Source organism: Mustelus asterias, chromosome 3 (assembly GCF_964213995.1).
Source record: "Mustelus asterias chromosome 3, sMusAst1.hap1.1, whole genome shotgun sequence".
Taxonomy (NCBI): domain Eukaryota; kingdom Metazoa; phylum Chordata; class Chondrichthyes; order Carcharhiniformes; family Triakidae; genus Mustelus; species Mustelus asterias.
Window position 1 is genome coordinate 156,528,536 of NC_135803.1, and position 20,676 is coordinate 156,549,211.

The following is a 20,676-nucleotide window of genomic DNA, read 5'->3' on the forward strand; positions in this document are numbered from 1 at the left end:
ACTAGCTTAGTGGTAAAACTGGGCGGCATGGACAAGTTGGGCCGAAGGGCCTGTTTCCGTGCTGTAAACCTCTATGGCTCTAAATCTTTATCAATCACTGATCAAACTCCGGACTGCGCTCTGGGAAGGATGTCAGGGCTTTGGAGAGGTTACTGTGTAGATTTCCTAGAATGGTTCCAGGATTGAGGGACTTCAGTTAGGCGGAGAAGCTGGGATTGTTCTGCTTAAAGAGAGAGGACTAAAGTGAGAGTTAATCAAGGTGTTCAAAATCAGGAAGGGTTTGGATAGAGTAAATAAGGAGAAAGTGTTTCCAGTGGCAGGAGGGCGGGTAAGCAGAGGGACAAAGCTTGAAGAGGATCGGGAAAAGAGCCAGAGATGATGTGAGGAAAATATTGATCTTCCGCAGCGCGTTGTTGTGATCTGGAAGGGGCGATGGAAACAGATCCAACAGGAACTTTCAAAAAGGGAATTGGGGGAATCGTGGAACAGGAAGACAAAGCAGGCTGGGGAGGAGGAGCAGAGTGGGATGAATTGGATAAAACAGTTGGCACAGGCACCAAGGGTTCAATGCCCACTTACTCTGCAAAAAGATTCACCCATTCACCAGGTTGAGAACAAAGGAAGAAACAGCCAGTAGTCTGGAGATGATGTGGGCACTTGGGGCATTGAAAGGGTGCCTCTGGGTCCAATATGGCGGGCGGACAGTGTGTGCCCAGGAGAGTGCACCGTCAGCCATAGTACAACATAGAAAATAGGAGCAGGAGAAGGCCATTCAGCCCCTTGAGTCTGTTGCGCCATTCAAAATGACCATGGCTGATCCTTTACTTCAACGCCATACTCCTACTCTCTCCCCATACCATAAATGGCAGCACGGTGGCACAATGGTTAGCACTGCTGCCTCACAGCGCCAGGGACCCGGGTTCAATTCCCGGCTTGGGTCACTATCTGTGTGGAATCTGCATGTTCTCCCTGTGTCTGTGTGGGTTTCCTCCGGGTGCTCCGGTTTCCTCCCACAGTCCAAAAGATGTGCTGGTTAGATGCATTGGCTGTGCTAAATTCTCCCTGTGTACCCAAACAGGCGCCGGAGTGTGGCAACTAGGGGATTTTCACAGTAACTTCATTGCAGTGTTAATGTAAGCCTACTTGTGGCACTAATAAATAAACTTTTTAAAACTAGTCACCTTCAGTGTCTACAGGCGGAAAGCCCACATTGGGATATGTGAAAGGCCCTAACGCTTGTTAGGAAGTTAACACTTGCTCGCCCTAACGCTAGAGGGATGGGTTAGTAAATTTGCGGATGACACTAAAGTCGGTGGAGTTGTGGACAGTGCGGAAGGATGTTGCAGGTTACAGAGGGACATAGATAAGCTGCAGAGCTGGGCTGAAAGGTGGCAAATGGCGTTTAATGCGGAAAAGTGTGAGGTGATTCACTTTGGAAGGAGTAACAGGATTACAGAGTACTGGGCTAATGGTAAGATACTTGGTCGTGTGGATGAACAGAGAGATCTCAGTGTCCATATGCATAGATCCCTGAAAGTTGGCACCCAGGTTGATAGGGTTGTTAAGAAGGCGTACGGAGTGTTAGCTTTTATTGGTAGAGGGATTGAGTTTCGGAGCCAGGAGGTCATGTTGCAGCTGTACAAAACTCTGGTACGGCCACACTTGGAGTATTGCGTACAGTTCTGGTCGCCGCATTATAGGAAGGACGTAGAAGCATTGGAAAGGGTGCAGAGGAGATTTACTAGGATGTTGCCTGGTCTGGTGGGAAGGTCTTATGAGGAAAGGCTGAGGGACTTGAGGCTGTTTTCGTTAGAGAGAAGAAGTTAAGAGGTGACTTAATAGAGGCATACAAGATGATCAGAGGATTAGATAGGGTGGATAGTGAGAGCCTTTTTCCTCGGATGGTGATGGCTAGCACGAGGTGACAGCTTTAAATTGAGGGGTGATAGATATAGGACAGATGTCAGAGGTAGGTTCTTTACTCAGAGAGTAGTAAGGGCGTGGAACGCCCTGCCTGCAGCAGTAGTGGACTCGCCAACATTAAGGGCATTTACGTGGTCATTGGATAAACATATGGATGATATTGGAATAGTGTAGATTAGAGGGGCTTTCGATTGGTTTCACAGGTCGGCACAACATCGAGGGCCGAAGGGCCTGTACTGCGCTGTAATGCTCTATGTTCTATGTTTCCAGAAACTGACTCTACACATCTGCATGAGATGCCAGGTATGTGTACACGGGCATCCTGGGTACCTGGATGCTGGGCTAACGCCCCTTAAAGGGCCACCACCAAAACGGGCAATTTGAATTTTTTTCACTGACTTCATCATGGATTAGGATTGGTTCCTCTTAGCTCTGCCTTACAACCTCAGGCTGCCAATGGCCTCTCTCGCCTAGCCCTCCCCCACCTTCCTAATCACTGCCTCCACCCTGCACTCTCCCAAATATCTCAATCAGCATGTGGGCTGGGCAATCCATGGTGCGCCCACATCCTCCCTGTCTCCCCCCCAGGACCCACCAGCTGCCTCCGGGCCACGAATGGCATCCAATCATTGCCGATACTGTCCCAGTGAGGCAACAGGTACATGGAGCATATGCGTTGAACCAGGATCAGGCACGGACCAAGTTTAGGATGTGTTTATATTGAAGGGGTAATATCTTCATCAAAAGGAGTGTTTTTCCCACCTGTACAAAGGGGGGTTGAGGTGGTTCAGGATGAAACTCCCAGGCTGGATTACAGAACGTGGAGGGGTTATGTGTCTACTTCTGGACAAGATCCAATTCATGTCCACTGCCAGAGCTTGTCAGCCACGGAAGGAGCGTTCAACGCGGTTCAAAGGCCTTCTCATCAGCTCAAGAATCCTCCTCCCACTTCCCCACTATTCCCCAAAGGGGAAACTAGTAATGTGGGTGTAAAGATACGCTAAAAAAGACTACACTTCAGAAAGGATGTGAGGGTCACTGAGAGGGTGGGGAGGGAGATTAACCAGATCGGTTCCAGCAATGAGGGGTTTTAGTTCCGAGGTTGGGTTGGAGAAGCTGGGGTTGTTCTCCTTGAGTGAAGGAGATTGAGGGGAGATTCGATCGAGGTGAACTCGATTGTGATAGGGTTAAATCAGGCAGAGAAAGAAAAGCTGATCCCATTGGCTGACAGTGACGAGGCAACACAGAATAAGATTTTCGGCAAGAGATTAACACTGCAATGAAGTTACTGTGAAAATCCCCGAGTCGCCACACTCCGGCGCCTGTTCGGATACACTGAGGGAGAATTTAGCACGGCCAATGCACCCTAACCAGCACGTCTTTCAGACTGTGGGAGGAAACTGGGGGCACCCCGGAGGAAACCCACGCAGACACGGGGAGAACATGCAAACTCCCACAGGGATGTGAGAGTCAACATGGACTCAAAGGGCTGAATGGTCTCCTCTGTGCTATAATGATTGTGTGACCACTCAGTCCATCTTCCTGCTCAGGTCTGTTTAATACCCATAAACATATGAAACCACCAGTTAGCTTGGACGGTCCAGCCCAGGTTCTCACAGATAGTGATCTGGTTCAGGAAGTGTTCATGCGCTGTCTTCTCATCTTTATGAACAGCCAGTGCCTCTTGCAGGTACTCAATGTCCTTCATGCAGCTCAGCTCCGGAATTCCAGTTAACATCATCAGGGAGAAGAGTGTCACCAGGAGGTTGGAGTGGCTGCGCAGGCTCATGTAGGCCTGGATACAAATATCCTGAAAAACAAACAGTTAGACTTTCACATCAGCAGAGTTACAGCTTCCCCACATGTGGGGGCTTTCTCTCTCAGACAGAGAGGCCCCAAGGTCTTCCCCCAAATAAGGACAGTTTGACCCAATGGGTGGAATCTCTCTCGCCGCTCAACCAGATGGTTCGCGTACCACCCTGGATACATCAGCGCACAATCCAGGCCAACACTGCCAGCGTATTACTGAGGGAGTGCTGCACTGTCAGAGGGTCAGTACTGAGGGAGTGCCGCACTGTCAGAGGGTCAGTACTGAGGGAGTGCCGCACTGTCAGAGGGTCAGTACTGAGGGAGTGCCGCACTGTCAGAGGGTCAGTACTGAGTAAGTGCCGCACTGTCAGAGGGTCAGTACTGAGGGAGTGCTGCACTGTCAGAGGGTCAGTACTGAGGGAGTGCTGCACTGTCAGAGGGTCAGTACTGAGGGAGTGCTGCACTGTCAGAGGGTCAGTACTGTGGGAGTGCCGCAATGTGAGACGGTCAGTGCTGAGGGAGTGCCGCACTGTCAGAGGGTCAGTACTGAGGGAGTGCCGCACTGTCAGAGGGTCAGTACTGAGGGAATGCTGTACTGTCAGTGGGTCAGTGCTGAGGGAGTGCCGCACTGTCAGAGGGTCAGTGCTGAGGGAGTGCCGCACTGTCAGAGGGTCAATACTGAGGGAGTGCCGCACTGTCAGAGGGTCAGTACTGAGGGAGTGCTGCACTGTCAGAGGGTCACTGCTGAGGGAGTGCCGCACTGTCAGAGGGTCAGTACTGAGGGAGTGCTGCACTGTCAGAGAGTGAGTACTGAGGGAGTGCCGCACTGTCAGAGGGTCAGTACTGAGGGAGTGCCGCACTGTCAGACGGTCAGTACTGAGGGAGTGCCGCACTGTCAGAGGGTCAGTACTGAGGGAATGCCAGACTGTCAGAGGGTCAGTACTGAGGGAGTGCTGCACTGTCAGAGGGTCACTGCTGAGGGAGTGCCGCACTGTCAGAGGGTCAGTACTGAGGGAGTGGTGCACTGTCAGAGAGTGAGTACTGAGGGAGTGCCGCACTGTCAGAGGGTCAGTACTGAGGGAGTGCCGCACTGTCAGAGGGTCAGTACTGAGGGAGTGCCGCACTGTCAGAGGGTCAGTACTGAGGGAGTGGTGCACTGTCAGAGAGTGAGTACTGAGGGAGTGCCGCACTGTCAGAGGGTCAGTACTGAGGGAGTGCCGCACTGTCAGACGGTCAGTACTGAGGGAGTGCTGCACTGTCAGAGGGTCAGTACTGAGGAAGTGCCGCACTGTCAGAGGGTCAGTACTGAGGGAGTGCCGCACCGTCAGAGGGTCAGTGCTGAGGGAGTGCCGCATTGTCAGAGGGTCAGTACTGAGGGAATGCTGCACTGTCAGAGGGTCAGTACTGAGGGAGTGCTGCACTGTCAGAGTGTCAATACTGAGGGAGTGCTGCACTGTCAGAGGGTCAGTACTGAGGGAGTGCTGCACTGTCAGAGTGTCAATACTGAGGGAGTGCTGCACTGTCAGAGGGTCACTGCTGAGGGAGTGCCGCAATGTGAGAGGGTCAGTGCTGAGGGAGTGCTGCACTGTCAGAGGGTCAGTACTGAGGGAGTGCCGCAATGTGAGAGGGTCAGTGCTGAGGGAGTGCCGCACTGTCAGAGGGTCAGTACTGAGGGAGTGCTGCACTGTCAGAGGGTCAGTACTGAGGGAGCGCTGCACTGTCAGAGGGTCAGTACTGAGGGAGTGCCGCACTGTCAGAGGGTCAGTACTGAGGGAGTGCCACACTGTCAGAGGGTCAGTACTGAGGGAGTGCCGCACTGTCAGAGGGTCAGTACTGAGGGAGCGCTGCACTGTCAGAGGGTCAGTGCTGAGGGAGTGCCACACTGTCAGAGGGTCAGTACTGAGGGAGTGCCGCACTGACAGAGGGTCAGGACAGAGGGAGTGCTGCACTGTCAGAGGGTCAGTACTGAGGGAGTGCCGCACTGTCAGAGGGTCAGTACTGAGGGAGTGCCACACTGTCAGAGGGTCAGTACTAAGGAGGTGCCGCACTGTCAGAGGGTCAGGACAGAGGGAGTGCTGCACTGTCAGAGGGTCAGTACTGAGGGAGTGCCGCACTGTCAGAGGGTCAGTACTGAGGGAGTGCCGCACTGTCAGAGGGTCAGTACTGAGGGAGCGCTGCACTGTCAGAGGGTCAGTACTGAGGGAGTGCTGCACCGTCAGAGAGTCAATACTGAGGGAGTTCCGCACTGTCAGAGGGTCAGTACTGAGGGAGTGTCGCACTGTCAGAGGGTCAGTACTGAGGGAGTGTCGCACTGTCAGAGGGTCAGTACTGAGGGAGTGTCGCACTGTCAGAGGGTCAGTACTGAGGGAGTGTCGCACTGTCAGAGGGTCAGTGCTGAGGGAGTGCCGCACTGTCAGAGGGTCAGTGCTGAGGGAGTGTCGCACTGTCAGAGGGTCAGTGCTGAGGGAGTGTCGCACTGTCAGAGGGTCAGTACTCTATCAGAGTGTCATAGAGGTTTACAACATGGAAACAGGCCCTCGGGCCCAATCTGTCCATGGCGCCCCTTTTTTTTAACCCTAAGCTAGTCTCAATTGCCTGCCTTTGGCCCATTTCCCTCTATACTCATCTTACCTATCTAACTGACTAAATGCTTTTTAAAAGACAAAATTGTACCCGCCTCCACTACTACCTCTGGCAGCTTGTTGCAGACACTCACCACCCTCTATATGAAAAAATTGCCCCTCTGGACACTTTTGTGTCTCTCCCCTCTCACCTTAAACCTATGTCCTCTAGTTTTAGACTCCCCGACCTTTGGGAAAAGATATTGACTATCTAACTGATCTCCGCCCCTCATTATTTTATAGACCTCTATAAGGTCACCCCTCAACCTTCTACGCTCCAGAGAAAAAAGTCCCAGTCTATTCAGCCTCTCCTTATAACTCAAACCATCAAGTCCTGGTCGCATCCTAGTAAATCTTCTCTGCACTCTTTCTAGTATAACAATATCCTGTCGAAAAATGAGGGAGTGCCGCACTGTCAGAGGGTCAGTACTGAGGGTAATTTGAATTCTAAGCTGCAATGGTGGGATTTGAACCTGTGTCCTCTGGACGTTAGCCTGGGCCTCTTGGTTACTAGCCCAGTGACAATCCCACCACTGCATCGTTCGGGTCACTTTATCTGGTGGCAGCCCATGTAGACTTCTTCAGATCTCTTTCCAAAACTGACCTGAAGGGATTTGAACTCTCCGAGTGCGAGGTTGCTGCTTCAGTTCCAGAATTACAATCTCAGGTGTGACAGAGAGCTTGGTAGGCAAGGTTTGGTTTCAGTGAGGGAGGGTGAGGTGGAGAAATGGTGAAGGGTTTCCGAAGGGAATTCTGAAATGAGACTTCCTGTGATTATTCAACCAAACTGCTCGAATAATGACCAAGACCTCTAGTCGGCCATTGCCTCACACATCACTTTCCTCCAGTCTGGAGCCCCAATCCCTGCAGTCGTTTCCGATAGAGAAAACCTCTCAGTCCTGGAAATCCTTCTCAAGTACCTCTCTGTCTGTGTAGAGAGCAGAACTGCAGCCAGTACTCTACGTGTGATATAGCCAAGGGTCTATGCAAGGATAAGAATAATTCTCTATTCTCCATTCTCTCCCTAACGGCATTGTGGGTCAACCCACAGAACATGGTCTGCAGCGATTCAAGAAGGCAGCTCACCACCACCTTCTCAAGGGGCAACTAGGGATGGGCAATAAATGCTGGCCAGCCAGCGACGCCCATGTCCCATGAATGAATGAAAAAAAAATTCTATCCGTTTGGAAATTGAACCCAGTGGAGAGTTTGTTTTATTACCCAGCATGCCTACTTTGAGTCAAATAAAAGCAAATTACTGCAGATGCTGGAATCTGAAACCAAAAGGAGAAAATGCTGGAAAATCTCAGCAGGTCTGGCAGCATCTGTGAGGAGAGAAAAGAGTTGATGTTTCGAGTCCAGGTGACCCTTGGTCAAAGCTGAGGGTTTAGGGCTTTTAGGGGTTTGACAAAGGATCATCTGTACTTGAAACATCAGCTCTTTTCTCTTCTTACAGATGCTTCCAGACCCGCTGAGATTTTCCAGCATTTTCTCTTTTGGCTACTTTGAGTGATTTGTCTATCTGCATCCTCCGATCTCGATATTCCTCTACTCCAATGGACACTTACTTCCCAAGGGGTATGTGGCTTACTTATTCTCCCTGCCAAATGTACCACCTCACACTTCCCTATATTCACATCCGTTTGCCGGTTAAACACCCGTTCACCAAGTTTATTGATTTTTTTTCCCACATTCTTCCTCAGTATTAATGGCATATCCCAATCTAGTGTCGCCCACTCATATTGAAACTGTGGCTGGGATTCTCCAACTTCACCCCCGGCTGGGATTCTCCGACCTCACCCCGGGCTGGGATTCTCCGACTTCACCCCCGGCTGGGATTCTCCGACCTCACCCCGGGCTGGGATTCTCCGACCTCACCCCGGGCTGGGATTCTCCGACTTCACCCCGGGCTGGGATTCTCCGACCTCACCCCCCTGGGCTGGGATTCTCCGACTTCACCCCCGGCTGGGATTCTCCGACTCCACCCCGCGGCTGGGATTCTCCGACTTCACCCCCCGGCTGGGATTCTCCGACTTCACCCCCCAGGCTGGGATTCTCCGATCTCGTCCCGGGCTGGGATTCTCCGACCTCGCCCCGGGCTGGGATTCTCCGATCTCGCCCCGGGCTGGGATTCTCCGATCTCGCCCCGCGGGGGGATTCGCCGATCTCGCCCCGGGCTGGGATTCTCCGACCTCACCCTGGGCTGGGATTCTCCGATCTCGCCCCGGGCTGGGATTCTCCGATCTCGCCCCGGGCTGGGATTCTCCGATCTCGCCCCGGGCTGGGATTCTCCGATCTCGCCCCGGGCTGGGATTCTCCGATCTCGCCCCGCGGGGGGATTCGCCGATCTCGCCCCAGGCTGGGATTCTCCGAACTCGCCCCGGGCTGGGATTCTCCGATCTCGCCCCGGGCTGGGATTCTCCGATCTCGCCCCGGGCTGGGATTCGCCGATCTCGCCCCGGGCTGGGATTCTCCGATCTCGCCCCGGGCTGGGATTCTCCGACCTCACCCCGGGCTGGGATTCTCCGATCTCGCCCCGCGGGGGGATTCGCCGATCTCGCCCCGGGTTGGGATTCTCCGATCTCGCCCGCGGTGGGATTCTCCGATCTCGCCCCGGGCTGGGATTCTCCGATCTCGCCCTGGGCTGGGATTCTCCGATCTCACCCCGGGCTGGGATTCTCCGATCTCGCCCCGCGGGGGGATTCGCCGATCTCGCCCCGGGCTGGGATTCTCCGAACTCGCCCCGGGCTGGGATTCTCCGATCTCGCCCCGGGCTGGGATTCTCCGATCTCGCCCCGCGGGGGGATTTGCCGATCTCGCCCCGGGCTGGGATTCTCCGAACTCGCCCCGGGCTGGGATTCTCCGATCTCGCCCCGGGCTGGGATTCTCCGATCTCGCCCCGGGCTGGGATTCGCCGATCTCGCCCCGGGCTGGGATTCTCCGACCTCGCCCCGGGCTGGGATTCTCCGATCTCGCCCCGGGCTGGGATTCGCCGATCTCGCCCGCGGTGGGATTCTCCGACCTCGCCCCGGGCTGGGATTCTCCGACCTCGCCCGGGGCTGGGATTCTCCGACCTCACCCCTCCCCCGGCTGGGGTTCTCCGACTTCACCCCCCGGCTGGGATTCTCCGATCTCGCCCCGGGCTGGGATTCTCCGATCACGCCCCGGGCTGGGATTCTCCGACCTCGCCCCGGGCTGGGATTCTCCGACCTCGCCCGGGGCTGGGATTCGCCGACCTCACCCCTCCCCCGGCTGGGGTTCTCCGACTTCACCCCCCGGCTGGGATTCTCTGATCTCGTCCCGGGTTGGGATTCTCCGATCTCGCCCCGGGCTGGGATTCTCCGACCTCGCCCCGGGCTGGGATTCTCCGATCTCGCCCCGGGCTGGGATTCTCCGATCTCGCCCCGGGCTGGGATTCTCCGATCTCGCCCCGGGCTGGGATTCTCCGACCTCGCCCCGGGCTGGGATTCTCCGACCTCGCCCCGGGCTGGGATTCTCCGATCTCGCCCCGGGCTGGGATTCTCCGATCTCGCCCCGGGCTGGGACTCTTCGATCTCGCCCTGGGCTGGGATTCTCCGATCTCGCCCCGGGCTGGGATTCTCCGATCTCGCCCCGGGCTGGGATTCTCCGATCTCGCCCCGGGCTGGGATTCTCCGACCTCACCCCGCGGGGGGATTCTCCGACCTCACCCCGGGCTGGGATTCTCCGACCTCGCCCCGGGCTGGGATTCTCCGATCTCGCCCCGGGCTGGGATTCTCCGACCTCGCCCCGGGCTGGGATTCTCCGACCTCACCCCGGGCTGTGAATGGAGATTTGGCTGTGCGGTGAATTCTCGGTTCTCAGTGGCGGTGGTAGCAGGGTGTGTGAGACTGGAGAATTCTAGTCTGTATTTCAGATTGCCGACACACGGTGATCAGCAGTAGTTCCAGCCATGACTGGAGACGAGAGAGGCTGTCGGTACCACATTGATTGTATCACAGCTTGGTCTGGGGCTCCTGCTCTGCCCAAGACCGCAAGGAACTATAAAACATCGTGAATGTAGCCCAATCCATCACTCAAACCAGCCTCCCATCCATTGACTCTGTCTACACTTCCCGCTGCCTTGGCAAAGCAGCCAGCATAATTAAAGACCCCACGCACCTCGGACATTCTCTCTCCCACCTTCTTCCGTTGGGAAAAAAACAACAAAAGTCTGAGGTCACGTACCAACTGACTCATGAACAGCTTCTTCCCTGCTGCTGTCAGACCTTTGAATGGACCTACCTCGCATTAAGTTGATCTTTCTCTGCACCCTAGCTATGACTGTAACACTACATTCTGCACTCTCTCCTTTCCTTCTCTATGAACGGTATGCTTTGTCTGTATAGTGCGCAAGAAACAATACTTTTCACTGTATGTTAATACATGTAACAATAATAAATCAAATCAAACATTGACCCTTCTGCAATGGGCAGGAGCAGTGTCCAGAGTCACTCTCTCACCTTGAATCGCTGGAAGTAGAGACTGGGTCTCCTGTTTACACGTCCCATCACAAAGAGAAAGTCTGGGGTCAGAACAAAGGGGACTCGCTCCCGGTTTACACCCAGAATTCGCTTCGTATTGCCCAGAATGTGGCCAAAATCGATGTGGAATAAATTCCCTGGGAAAAGAGGGAAGAGAAACAAGAAGCAATCAGGCTATTCCCATCCAATCACATCTCCTCAACAACCCTCAGAAGAAGCTATTGGTTGGAGCCGACTGCACCCGGTTTTTCCAGGCAGTTTCCTGCGAACGCGGCCGGAATTGGCTTCGCTTCCGAGGCCAGATATTTTCAGACTATTATTGGTGTCGGTTTGTCCAGATTATGTGCCCACAGATGTTGGGTCAATCTATTTGCAAAACTGTGTACCACTGCGGGTACAAACATCCTTTCCCTTCCTACACCGTGAGGTGACTGAAGTGGCGAAGGAGCAGCGCTCCGAAAGCTGGTGATTACAAATAAACCTGTTGGACTCGAACCTGGTGTCGTGTGACCTCTTGTCTTGTCCACCCCAGTCCAACACCGGCGTCTCCACATCATTCCCACACTGTAACGTACGCACCCACAGAGGGGGCAAGTAATGATTCAGCAAACCATTGCCTAACTCAGCGCATCCAATGGCTGAGATTCCAGCTGTGAGACCCATTACACCCCAAACCTCACCCTGGTCCCTCCAGATGTTTTATATGGAGGACTCCACAGTAACCAGAGGTTTACCATCATGCAGATACCCAATGGCACCGTCAGGGTAATGGTGAGGTCCAGAGCCTATCGGAAACCCCGTGCCTTCACTGAGGGAAGATCACCTCTCACCCTGCAATGCAGATCAGGCAACAGGTTGTGTGACACACTTTGAACCGGATATATACACCATTCCAAATCTGCTAACTTCACACTGTGGAACCATCTCACAATTACTGTCTGACCGACAAGTGTAGACAAACTCCCCAGCCATCCCTGGGTCCGTACTCCCAGGAGTACGTGATGCTTTGGCCGAAAAACAAGGGAAGATGTCCATGACCCACAAGGGGATAACAAGTGACCCAATCTGGTCACTGGACAGAAATTTCCAGAACAAAGATGTGCGGGTTAGGTGGATTGGCCATGCTAAAATTGCCCTTTAGTGTCAGGGGGACTAGCTAGGATAAATGCATGGGGTTATGGGGATAGGGCCTGGGTGGGATTGTGGTAGATGCAGACTCGATGGGCCGAATGGCCTCCTTCTGCACTGTAGGGATTCTATGATTCTATAAACATCCAAACTTTAACATCTGAAATCCAGCAGAAATCCTCAGTTTGAGCCCAGAACCAAAATCGCATCAACTACGAACAACAAATAACACAACAGTGCAACAAAACAGAAGAATAACTCAACTCAGAAACAGCGAGTAAGCTGACTGGGACTGGAACACAATCTGAGGCACAAACACAGCAACCCTAAGCAGTATTGTGAAAATATATCACAGCAAGCAGCACACAGCTGGCTGGGTACATGGGTTAAGGAATTGAGGGTTATGGTGAGCGGGCGGGTAAGTGGAGCTGAGTCCACGAAAAGATCAGCCATGATCTTATTGAATGGCGGAGCAGGCTCGAGGGGCCAGGTGGCCTACTCCTGCTCCTAGTTCTTATGTTCTTAGATGAATAGGGAGGGAATAGAGGGATACGGACCGAGTAAGGACAGAAGGTATTTTTTAGTTTAGTTAGGGCGTCATGATCAGTGCAGATTGGAGGGCCGAAGGGCCTGTTCCTCCGGCCCTGTACTTTCTTTGTAAATAATCTTATCTTCAACTAAAGAACTCACCTGATTGTTTCACTAATCCTTACATGTGATTGGTAGGTTTACATTGAAGAGAATGGCGATAGGTTTGAGCGGTGGAATGGCCTCCTCCTGTTCCGAAAGTTATCATTCTCCTTTCAGCTACGACTCTCACCAACTTTTACAGATGCACCATAGAAAGCATTCTTTCTGGTTGTATCACAGCTTGGTCTGGGCTCCTGCTCTGCCCAAGACCGCAAGGAACTGCAAAAGGTCGTGAATGTAGCCCAATCCATCACACAAACCAGCCTCCCATCCATTGACTCTGTCTACACTTCCCACTGTCTCGGAAAAGCAGCCAGCATAATTAAGGACCCCACGCACCCCGGACATTCTCTCTTCCACCTTCTTCCGTTGGGAAAAAGATACAAAAGTCTGAGGTCACGGACCAACCGACTCAAGAACAGCTTCTTCCCTGCTGCTGTCAGACTTTTGAATGGAGTTACCTTGCGTTAAGTTGATCTTTCTCTACATCCGAGCTATGACTGGAACACTCTCTGCATTCTCTCCTTTCCTTCTCTATGAATGGTATGCTTTGTATAGCGCGCAAGAAACAATACTTTTCACTGTATGTTAATACATGTGACAATAATAAATCAGATCCAATCCATGAACAGGTTAGAGGTTTGTACCTTGCTCTGTTATCATGATGTTATCATTGTGACGATCGCCAATGCCAAGAATATAAGTGGCGACACAGTAGCCTGCACAGGAAGTCACAAAGGTCTCCATTGCCTGATAGTACTGGACACCGAAAGAGAGAGAGAGAGAGACAGAGCATGTGATTATTGGTCAGACACAGATTTCAACTCAGTGACTGATGTAGAAATGCTTCACTAAGTTTCACCTCCACAACCCAGCTTGAGTTCATTGTCTTGTATATGTATGGTTACGGGAATAGGGCTTGAGTAGGATTGTGGACGGTGCAGACTCGATGGACCGAATGGCCTCCTTCTGCACTGTATGGATTCTATTAACCGGGGCCCATGGTGCTGTGAGGGTGGGGGTATTCTGGGTTCCGGTGCTGGGGGGATGGAGGCATTGTGGGTGCCGGGGCTGGGAGGGTGGGGGCATTGTGGGTGGGGGCATTGTGGGTGCAGGGGCTGGGTGGGGGTGAGGGCATTGTGGGTGCAGGGGCTGGGTGGGGGTGGGGGCATTGTGGGTGCCGGGGCTGGGTGGGGGTGGGGGCATTGTGGGTGGGGGCATTGTGGGTGCCGGGGCTGGGTGGGGGTGGGGGCATTGTGGGTGGGGGCATTGTGGATGCCGGGGCTGGGTGGGGGTGGGGGCATTGTTGGTGCCGGGGCTGGGTGGGGGGGGTGTTGTGGGTGCAAGGGCTGGGTTGGGGGGGCGTTGTGGGTGCAGGGGGTGGGTGGGGGGGGCGTTGTGGGTGCAGGGGGTGGGTGGGGGTGGGGGCATTGTGGGTGCAGGGGCTGGGTGGGGGTGGGGGTATTGTGGGTGCAGGGGGTGGGTGAGGGAGGCTGTCTCGATTGAGCCTGCTTCCACCACACTCTCAGACAGTGCAGTCCAGCACCTTAAACACTCCCTCCACCACCAGCATGCAGTGGCAGCTGTGTACACCGTCTACAGGATGCACTGCAGCCTCAGCAAGCCTTCGAAAGCACCTTCCAAACCCGCAAGAGTCTTTTTAATAGAATTTGCCTGAATTGAAATCTGTCGGGACAACTTGGACAACTTGTCATTTTAAAATCAAATATCTGACAAACCACTGAGTGCGTTCTGGAGTGCAGAGGTGGCGAGGGTGTGGGCGAGGGTGTGGGCGAGGGTGTGGGCGAGGGCTTCAGCAGTTGAAGAGCTGAGACAGGACCAAGGTCGAGCGATTTACGGAGGTTGAAAAAGGGGATCTGAGCACTGACTCCAAAACCAGGTCAGAAACTGACCCCGGGCAATCCTGGGAGGAACGGTTACTGAGAGGACGAATTCCACAGGAGTTTCCACCGAGACTCACCAATTCCTCGACCTGCAACTTGGATTTGAGCCAGTCGCACAAAGCATCGTTTTTAAACGCCCCCGTGTGCCCGCCTTTGCTCCGCTGCACTGTCGCAATTGTTGTTGCATCCCTCACGATCTCGATCATCCCTGGAGGATTACACAAGGAACTGCAATATGAGGACTCGCATTTCGATAGAATCCCTACAGGAGGCCATTCTGCCCATCGAATCTGCACCCACTCTTTAACTGAGTATCTTACCCAGGCCCTCCTGTTCCCGTGACCCCACACATTTACCCAGATAATTCCCCTAACCTACACATCTTGGGACACGAAGGGGCAATTTAACCTGGCCAATCCACCTAACCCACACATCGCTGGACAGTGGGAGGAAACCGGACCACCCGGAGGAAGCCCACGCAGACATGGGGAGAATGTGCAAACTCCACACAGACAGTGACCCGAGGCTGGATTTGAACCCGGGTTCCTGGCGCTGTGAGGCAGCAATGCTAATCACTGCGCCACCCACCTGTCCCCACCGCCAATATCCCAAATTGCTTGATGGCAATTTAATCAGGTTTTTTATTGCTGAGTAATTGCTGTAATGTCGGAAACATGGCAGTGAATTTACACACAGCAAGATCCCACAAACAGTATTCATTTTCAACGGGATGTTGGTTATGGAAAAGATATTGGCCCAGAACACAGTGAAGACTGTATTCCCCCAACCTGCTGCCTTCGTGCCCCCACCTCCTCCCCCCCCCCCCCCCCCACCCCCAACCCCAACCCCCCCGCCGCCCCAACCCGGCCCTGCTCTTCTGGGCGATAGAGAGAGAGAGAGAGGGGGAGACAGAGGAAAGGGGAATGAGAGGGGAGACGTTCACACTGCAGAATGGGCATTCATTTACATACTGCCAGGCAACCTGTGCACCGGAGGGGGGGATCGTGAGGGAGGGGGAGAGACGGTGGGGGTGGAGGAGGGGGCTGTGGGGGTAGGAGGGGCTGTGGAGGTGGGTGAGGGGTTGGAGAGTCACCCTCTCATGGCGAGGGTCACAGCAGGTAAACACTGTCGAATGGTTCAGTTACTAAGCTGTTGAAGATATAGAGGTTTGCAGCATGGAAACAGGCCCTTCGGCCCAACTTGTCCATGCTGCCCTTTTTTAAAAAACCCCTAAGCTAATCCCAATTGCCCGCATTTGGCCCATATCCCTCTATACCCATTGTGCCCATGTAACTGTCTAAATGCTTTTTAAAAGGTTGGTGGGGTTGTGGATAGTCTGGAGGGATGTCAGACGTTACAGAGGGACATAGATAGGATGCAAGACTGGGCGGAGAAGTGGCAGATGGACTTCAACCCAGATAAATGCGTAGTGGTCCATTTTGGCAGGTCAAATGGGATGAAGGAGTACAATATAAAGGGAAAGACTCTTAGTACGGTAGAGGATCAGAAGGACCTTGGGGTCCGGGTCCATAGGACTCTAAAATCGGCTCCGCAGGTGGAGGAGGTGGTTAAGAAGGCGTATGGTGTGCTGGCCTTTATCAATCGAGGGATTGAGTTTAGGAGTCCGGGGATAATGATGCAGCTATATAAGACCCTCGTCAGACCCCACTTGGAGTACTGTGCTCAGTTCTGGTTGCCTCATTACAGGAAGAATGTGGAAAAGATTGAAAGGGTGCAGAGGCGATTTACAAGGATGTTGAGTGGCATGCCTTATGAGGATAGGCTAAGGGAGCTCGGTCTTTTCTCCTTGGAGAGACGTAGGATGAGAGGAGACCTAATAGAGGTATATAAGATGTTGAGAGGCATAGATCGGGTGGACTCTCAGAGGCTTTTTCCCAGGGTGGAAATGGCTGCTACGAGAGGACACAGGTTTAAGGTGTTGGGGTGTAGGTACAGGGGAAATGTAAGGGGGAATTTTTTCCCACAGAGGGTGGTGGGCGAGTGGAATCGGCTGCCGTCAGTGGTGGTGGAGGCAAACTCAATAGGGTCTTTTAAGAGACTCCTGGATGAGTACATGGGACTTAATAGGATGGAGGGTTATAGGTAGGCCGAAAAGGTAGGGATAAGTTCGGCACAACTTGTGAGGCCGAAGGGCCTGTTTTGTGCTGTAGTTTTCTATGTTTCTATGTTTCTAAAAGACAAAATTGTACCCACCTCTGGCAGCTTGTTCCAGACACTCACCACCCTCTGTGTGAAAGAATTGCCCCTCTGGACCCTTTTGTATCTTCCCTCTCACCTTAAACCTATGCCCTCTAGTTTTAGACTCCCCTACCTTTGGGAAAAGATAATGACTATCTCGCTGATCAGTGCCCCTCATTATTTTATAGACCTCTATAAGATCACCCCTCAGCCTCCAACGCTCCAGAGAAAAAGTCCCAGTCTATCCAGCCTCTCCTTATAACTCAAACCATCAAGTCCCCGGTAGCATCCTATCCCCTGTGTGCTCATTTACACACACAAACATACAAACTCGGAGCAGGAGAAGGCCATTCGGCCCCTTGAGGCCACTCTATCGTTCAATAAGACCTTGGCTGATCTAACTGTGGCCTCAACTCCATTTTGCTCTCTGTCCCCGATTCTCTCCATTGTCGATTGAGAATTGATGTAAATCAGCCTTACAAATATTCACCAACCTGATCCCCGGGGAAGAGACCTCCACAAACTCACCGCCTCCCAGAAAAAAACTTCTCAACTCTGCCTTAAATTACAAACCCTTTCTTTTTCAACTGTATTCCCCCGGCTCTCAGCTCTCCCACACGGGGAAACACCCTCTCAGCATCCTCCCTATCAAACTCCCTCAGGATCTAATGTTTCAATAAGACCACCTCTCAATCTGATAAACCCCAATGGGTAAAGGCCCAACCTATCAAACCTTTCCTCATTGGATAACCCCCACATCCCGGGAATCAGTCAAGTGAACCTTCTCAGAACTGAACTTCTGACAATTCTACATTTTCTTAAATAAGAAGAGACCAAAACGGAGTGAAAGAGAGAGACACAGAGATAGGAAGAGCGAGAGAGAGAGGGAGAGACGTAGAAAGGATGGCGGGAGAGAGAGAGAAAAAGGGAGAGAGGGAGAGAAAGAGAGCAGGATAGGGAGAGAGGGGGAGAGAAAGAGAGAGGGAGAAAAACGGAGAGAGAGAGAGACAGAGGGAGGAAGAGGGAAAGAAAAGGAGAGAGGGAGAGAGAGAGCAGGATAGGGAAAGAGGGAGAGAGAGAGCAGGATAGGGAAAGAGGGAGAGAGAGAGCAGGATAGGGAAAGAGGGAGAGAGAGAGCAGGATAGGGAAAGAGAAAGGGGGGAATGAGAGATAGGGAGACTGGGAGAGAGAGAGAGAGAGAAGGGGATAGAACGCAGTAGAGACAGAGATTGTGTGTGAGGTTGACCAGACCGATATTATATCCCGTGGCGATGCATCCATACGGTATGAGGTTCAAATCAAGCGAATTTTCTTGCCAAATGGAATCCATAATCACCAGCGTCTGTGGAAAGATGCAGCAGGGTTAGGTACACACTGGGGCTGGTACGGATTGGACAGGGGGCCCTGGACAAGCCTCACCCCCCCAGATACTGCATCATCACGATGGTGCTGGGGGCGGGTGCCACATTCACCTCCCCCAGTCTTGCTGAAATATTGGGAGTGGGGCCAGGAATTCCTAATCACTGCCCCCCCCGCCCCCCCCCCCCCCCCCACCCCGCGCCACCCCCCCACCCTCCCCAGTACCGCAGCTCCCTGAGCCAGGGAGTCACAGTGCAGCAACTATGAGGCGATCATGGTTAAATAGCCAGCTGGCAGTTGCTGGCTGAGCCAGAGTGAGTGGGGGCTGTTCCCTCAGAACACTAGCCCTCGGGGGAATGGGGGTGGGAGAACGACCACAGCAACAGTAACTCCAATAGGATGCTAATAAAGTGACTGACTTCTGAGTATTGCTCTGTGTACTCCTCTTACTGAACTGTGATACACAGCCCAATAGTCAGCCTCGAACCCCAATAAACAGCCCCAAACCCCAATACACAGCCCCGAACCCCAATACACAGCCCCGAACCCCAATACACAGCCCCGAACCCCAATACATAGCCCCGAACCCCAATACACAGCCCCGAACCCCAATACACAGCCCCGAAACCCAATACAGAGCCCTGAACCCCAATACACAGCCCCGAACCCCAACACACAGCCCTGAACCCCAATACACAGCCCCGAACCCCAATTCACAGCCCCGAACCCCAATACACAGCCCCGAACCCCAATACACAGCCCCGAACCCCAACGTACAGCCCGGAACACCAACAAACAGCCCGGAACCCCAACACACAGCCCGGAACCCCAACACACAGCCCAGAACCCCAACACACAGCCCTAAACCCCAATACGCAGCCCAGAACCCCAACACACAGCCCTAAACCCCAATACACAGCCCCAAACCCCAACACACAGCCCAGAACCCCAACACACAGCCCTAAACCCCAATACGCAGCCCAGAACCCCAACACACAGCCCTAAACCCCAATACGCAGCCCCAAACCCCAATACACAGCCCCGAACCCCATTACACAGCCCCGAACCCCAATACACAGCCCCGAACCCCAATACACAGCCCAGAACCCCATTACACAGCCCAGAACCCCAATACACAGCCCTGAACCCCAATACACAGCCCCAAACTCCAACACACAGCCCTGAACCCCAATACACAGCCCCAAACCCCAATACACAGCCCCGAACCCCATTACACAGCCCCAAACCCCAATACACAGCCCCAAACCCAATAAACATCCCTGAACCCCAATGCACAGCCCTGAACCTAAAAACACAGCCCTGAACACCAACACACAGTCCCAAACCCCAATACATGGCCCCTGAACTCCAATACACGACCCCGAACCTCAATACAGAGTCCCAAACCCCAGTACACACTCCAAAGCCCAACGCACAGTCCAGAACCCCAATGCACAGCTCCAAACCCCAACACACAGCACCGAACCTCAATAAACATCCCTAAACTCCAAAACATAGCCCCAAACTCCAATACACAGTCCTGAACCCCAATATGCAGCCCAGAACCCCAATAAACAGCCCAGAACCTGAATAAACGGCCCGAAATTCCAATACACTGCCCAGATCCCAATACACAGCCCAGAACCCCAATACACAGCCCCAAACCCCAACACACAGCCCCAAACCCCAACACACAGCCCCAAACCCCAACGCACAGCCCCAAACCCCAATGCACAGCCCCGAACTCCAATACACAGCCCCGAACCCCAATACACAACCCCAAACCCCAATACACAGCCCTGAACTCCAACACACAGCCCAGAACCCCAACACACAGCCCCGAACCCCAATACACAGCCCGAATCCCAATACACAGCCCCAAACCCCAATACACAGCCCCGAACTCCAACACACAGCCCGGAACCCCAACACACAGCCCGGAACTCCAATACACAGGTCCAAACCCCAACACACAGCCAGAACCCCAGTGCACAGCCCAGAACCCCAACACACAGCCCCGAACTTCAATAAACGCCCCTGAACCCAACACGCATTTCCGAATTCCAATGCACAGCCTAAACCCCAAAACACAGCTGTAAACCTCAAAACAGAGCCTCAAACCCCAAAACACAGCTCTGAATCCCAATACACAGCCCCGAACCCCAATACACAGCCTCGAACCCCGATACACAGCCCTGAACCCCAATACATAGTCCCAAACCCCAATACACAGTCCAGAAGCCCAATACACAGCCCCAAACCCCAATACGCAGCTTGGAACGCCAATACACAGCCTTGAATCCCAAAACACAGCCCCAAACTAATGTGCAGATCCATGCCCCTCTAAACAGCCCTGAATGCTTATACATAGCCCTTTACCCCGGTAATCCAAACTGTGATATACAGCCTCTGACCCTGAATCCCAACACACAGTCCTGAACCCCAAAAATAATCCCGGCCCCTGAACCCTGATTTCAATGAGTTGGTGTTTGCTGTGTGACGCTGCCCTCTGATGGTTTCCTGCAGTATCACATGCAGCTG

The 20,676-nt window shown here is 53.3% G+C and overlaps 1 protein-coding gene across 1 annotated transcript in view; it reads right to left on the bottom strand.

Annotated features, from left to right (window-relative positions):
* Positions 1–2,080: 2,080 nt before the first annotated feature.
* LOC144491760 (phosphatidylinositol 4,5-bisphosphate 3-kinase catalytic subunit gamma isoform) overlaps positions 2,081–20,676 on the bottom strand; it is a 37,522-nt gene continuing 18,926 nt past the window's right edge. Inside the window, exons 7-11 of the mRNA XM_078210016.1 lie at positions 18,028–18,118; positions 14,655–14,785; positions 13,321–13,432; positions 10,835–10,992; positions 2,081–3,733 (exon numbers count right to left, since the gene is read on the bottom strand). Of these exons, the coding sequence (XP_078066142.1) occupies positions 3,470–3,733; positions 10,835–10,992; positions 13,321–13,432; positions 14,655–14,785; positions 18,028–18,118 (756 nt within the window). The 3' untranslated portion in view covers positions 2,081–3,469. The remainder of the gene's footprint in view (positions 3,734–10,834; positions 10,993–13,320; positions 13,433–14,654; positions 14,786–18,027; positions 18,119–20,676) is intronic.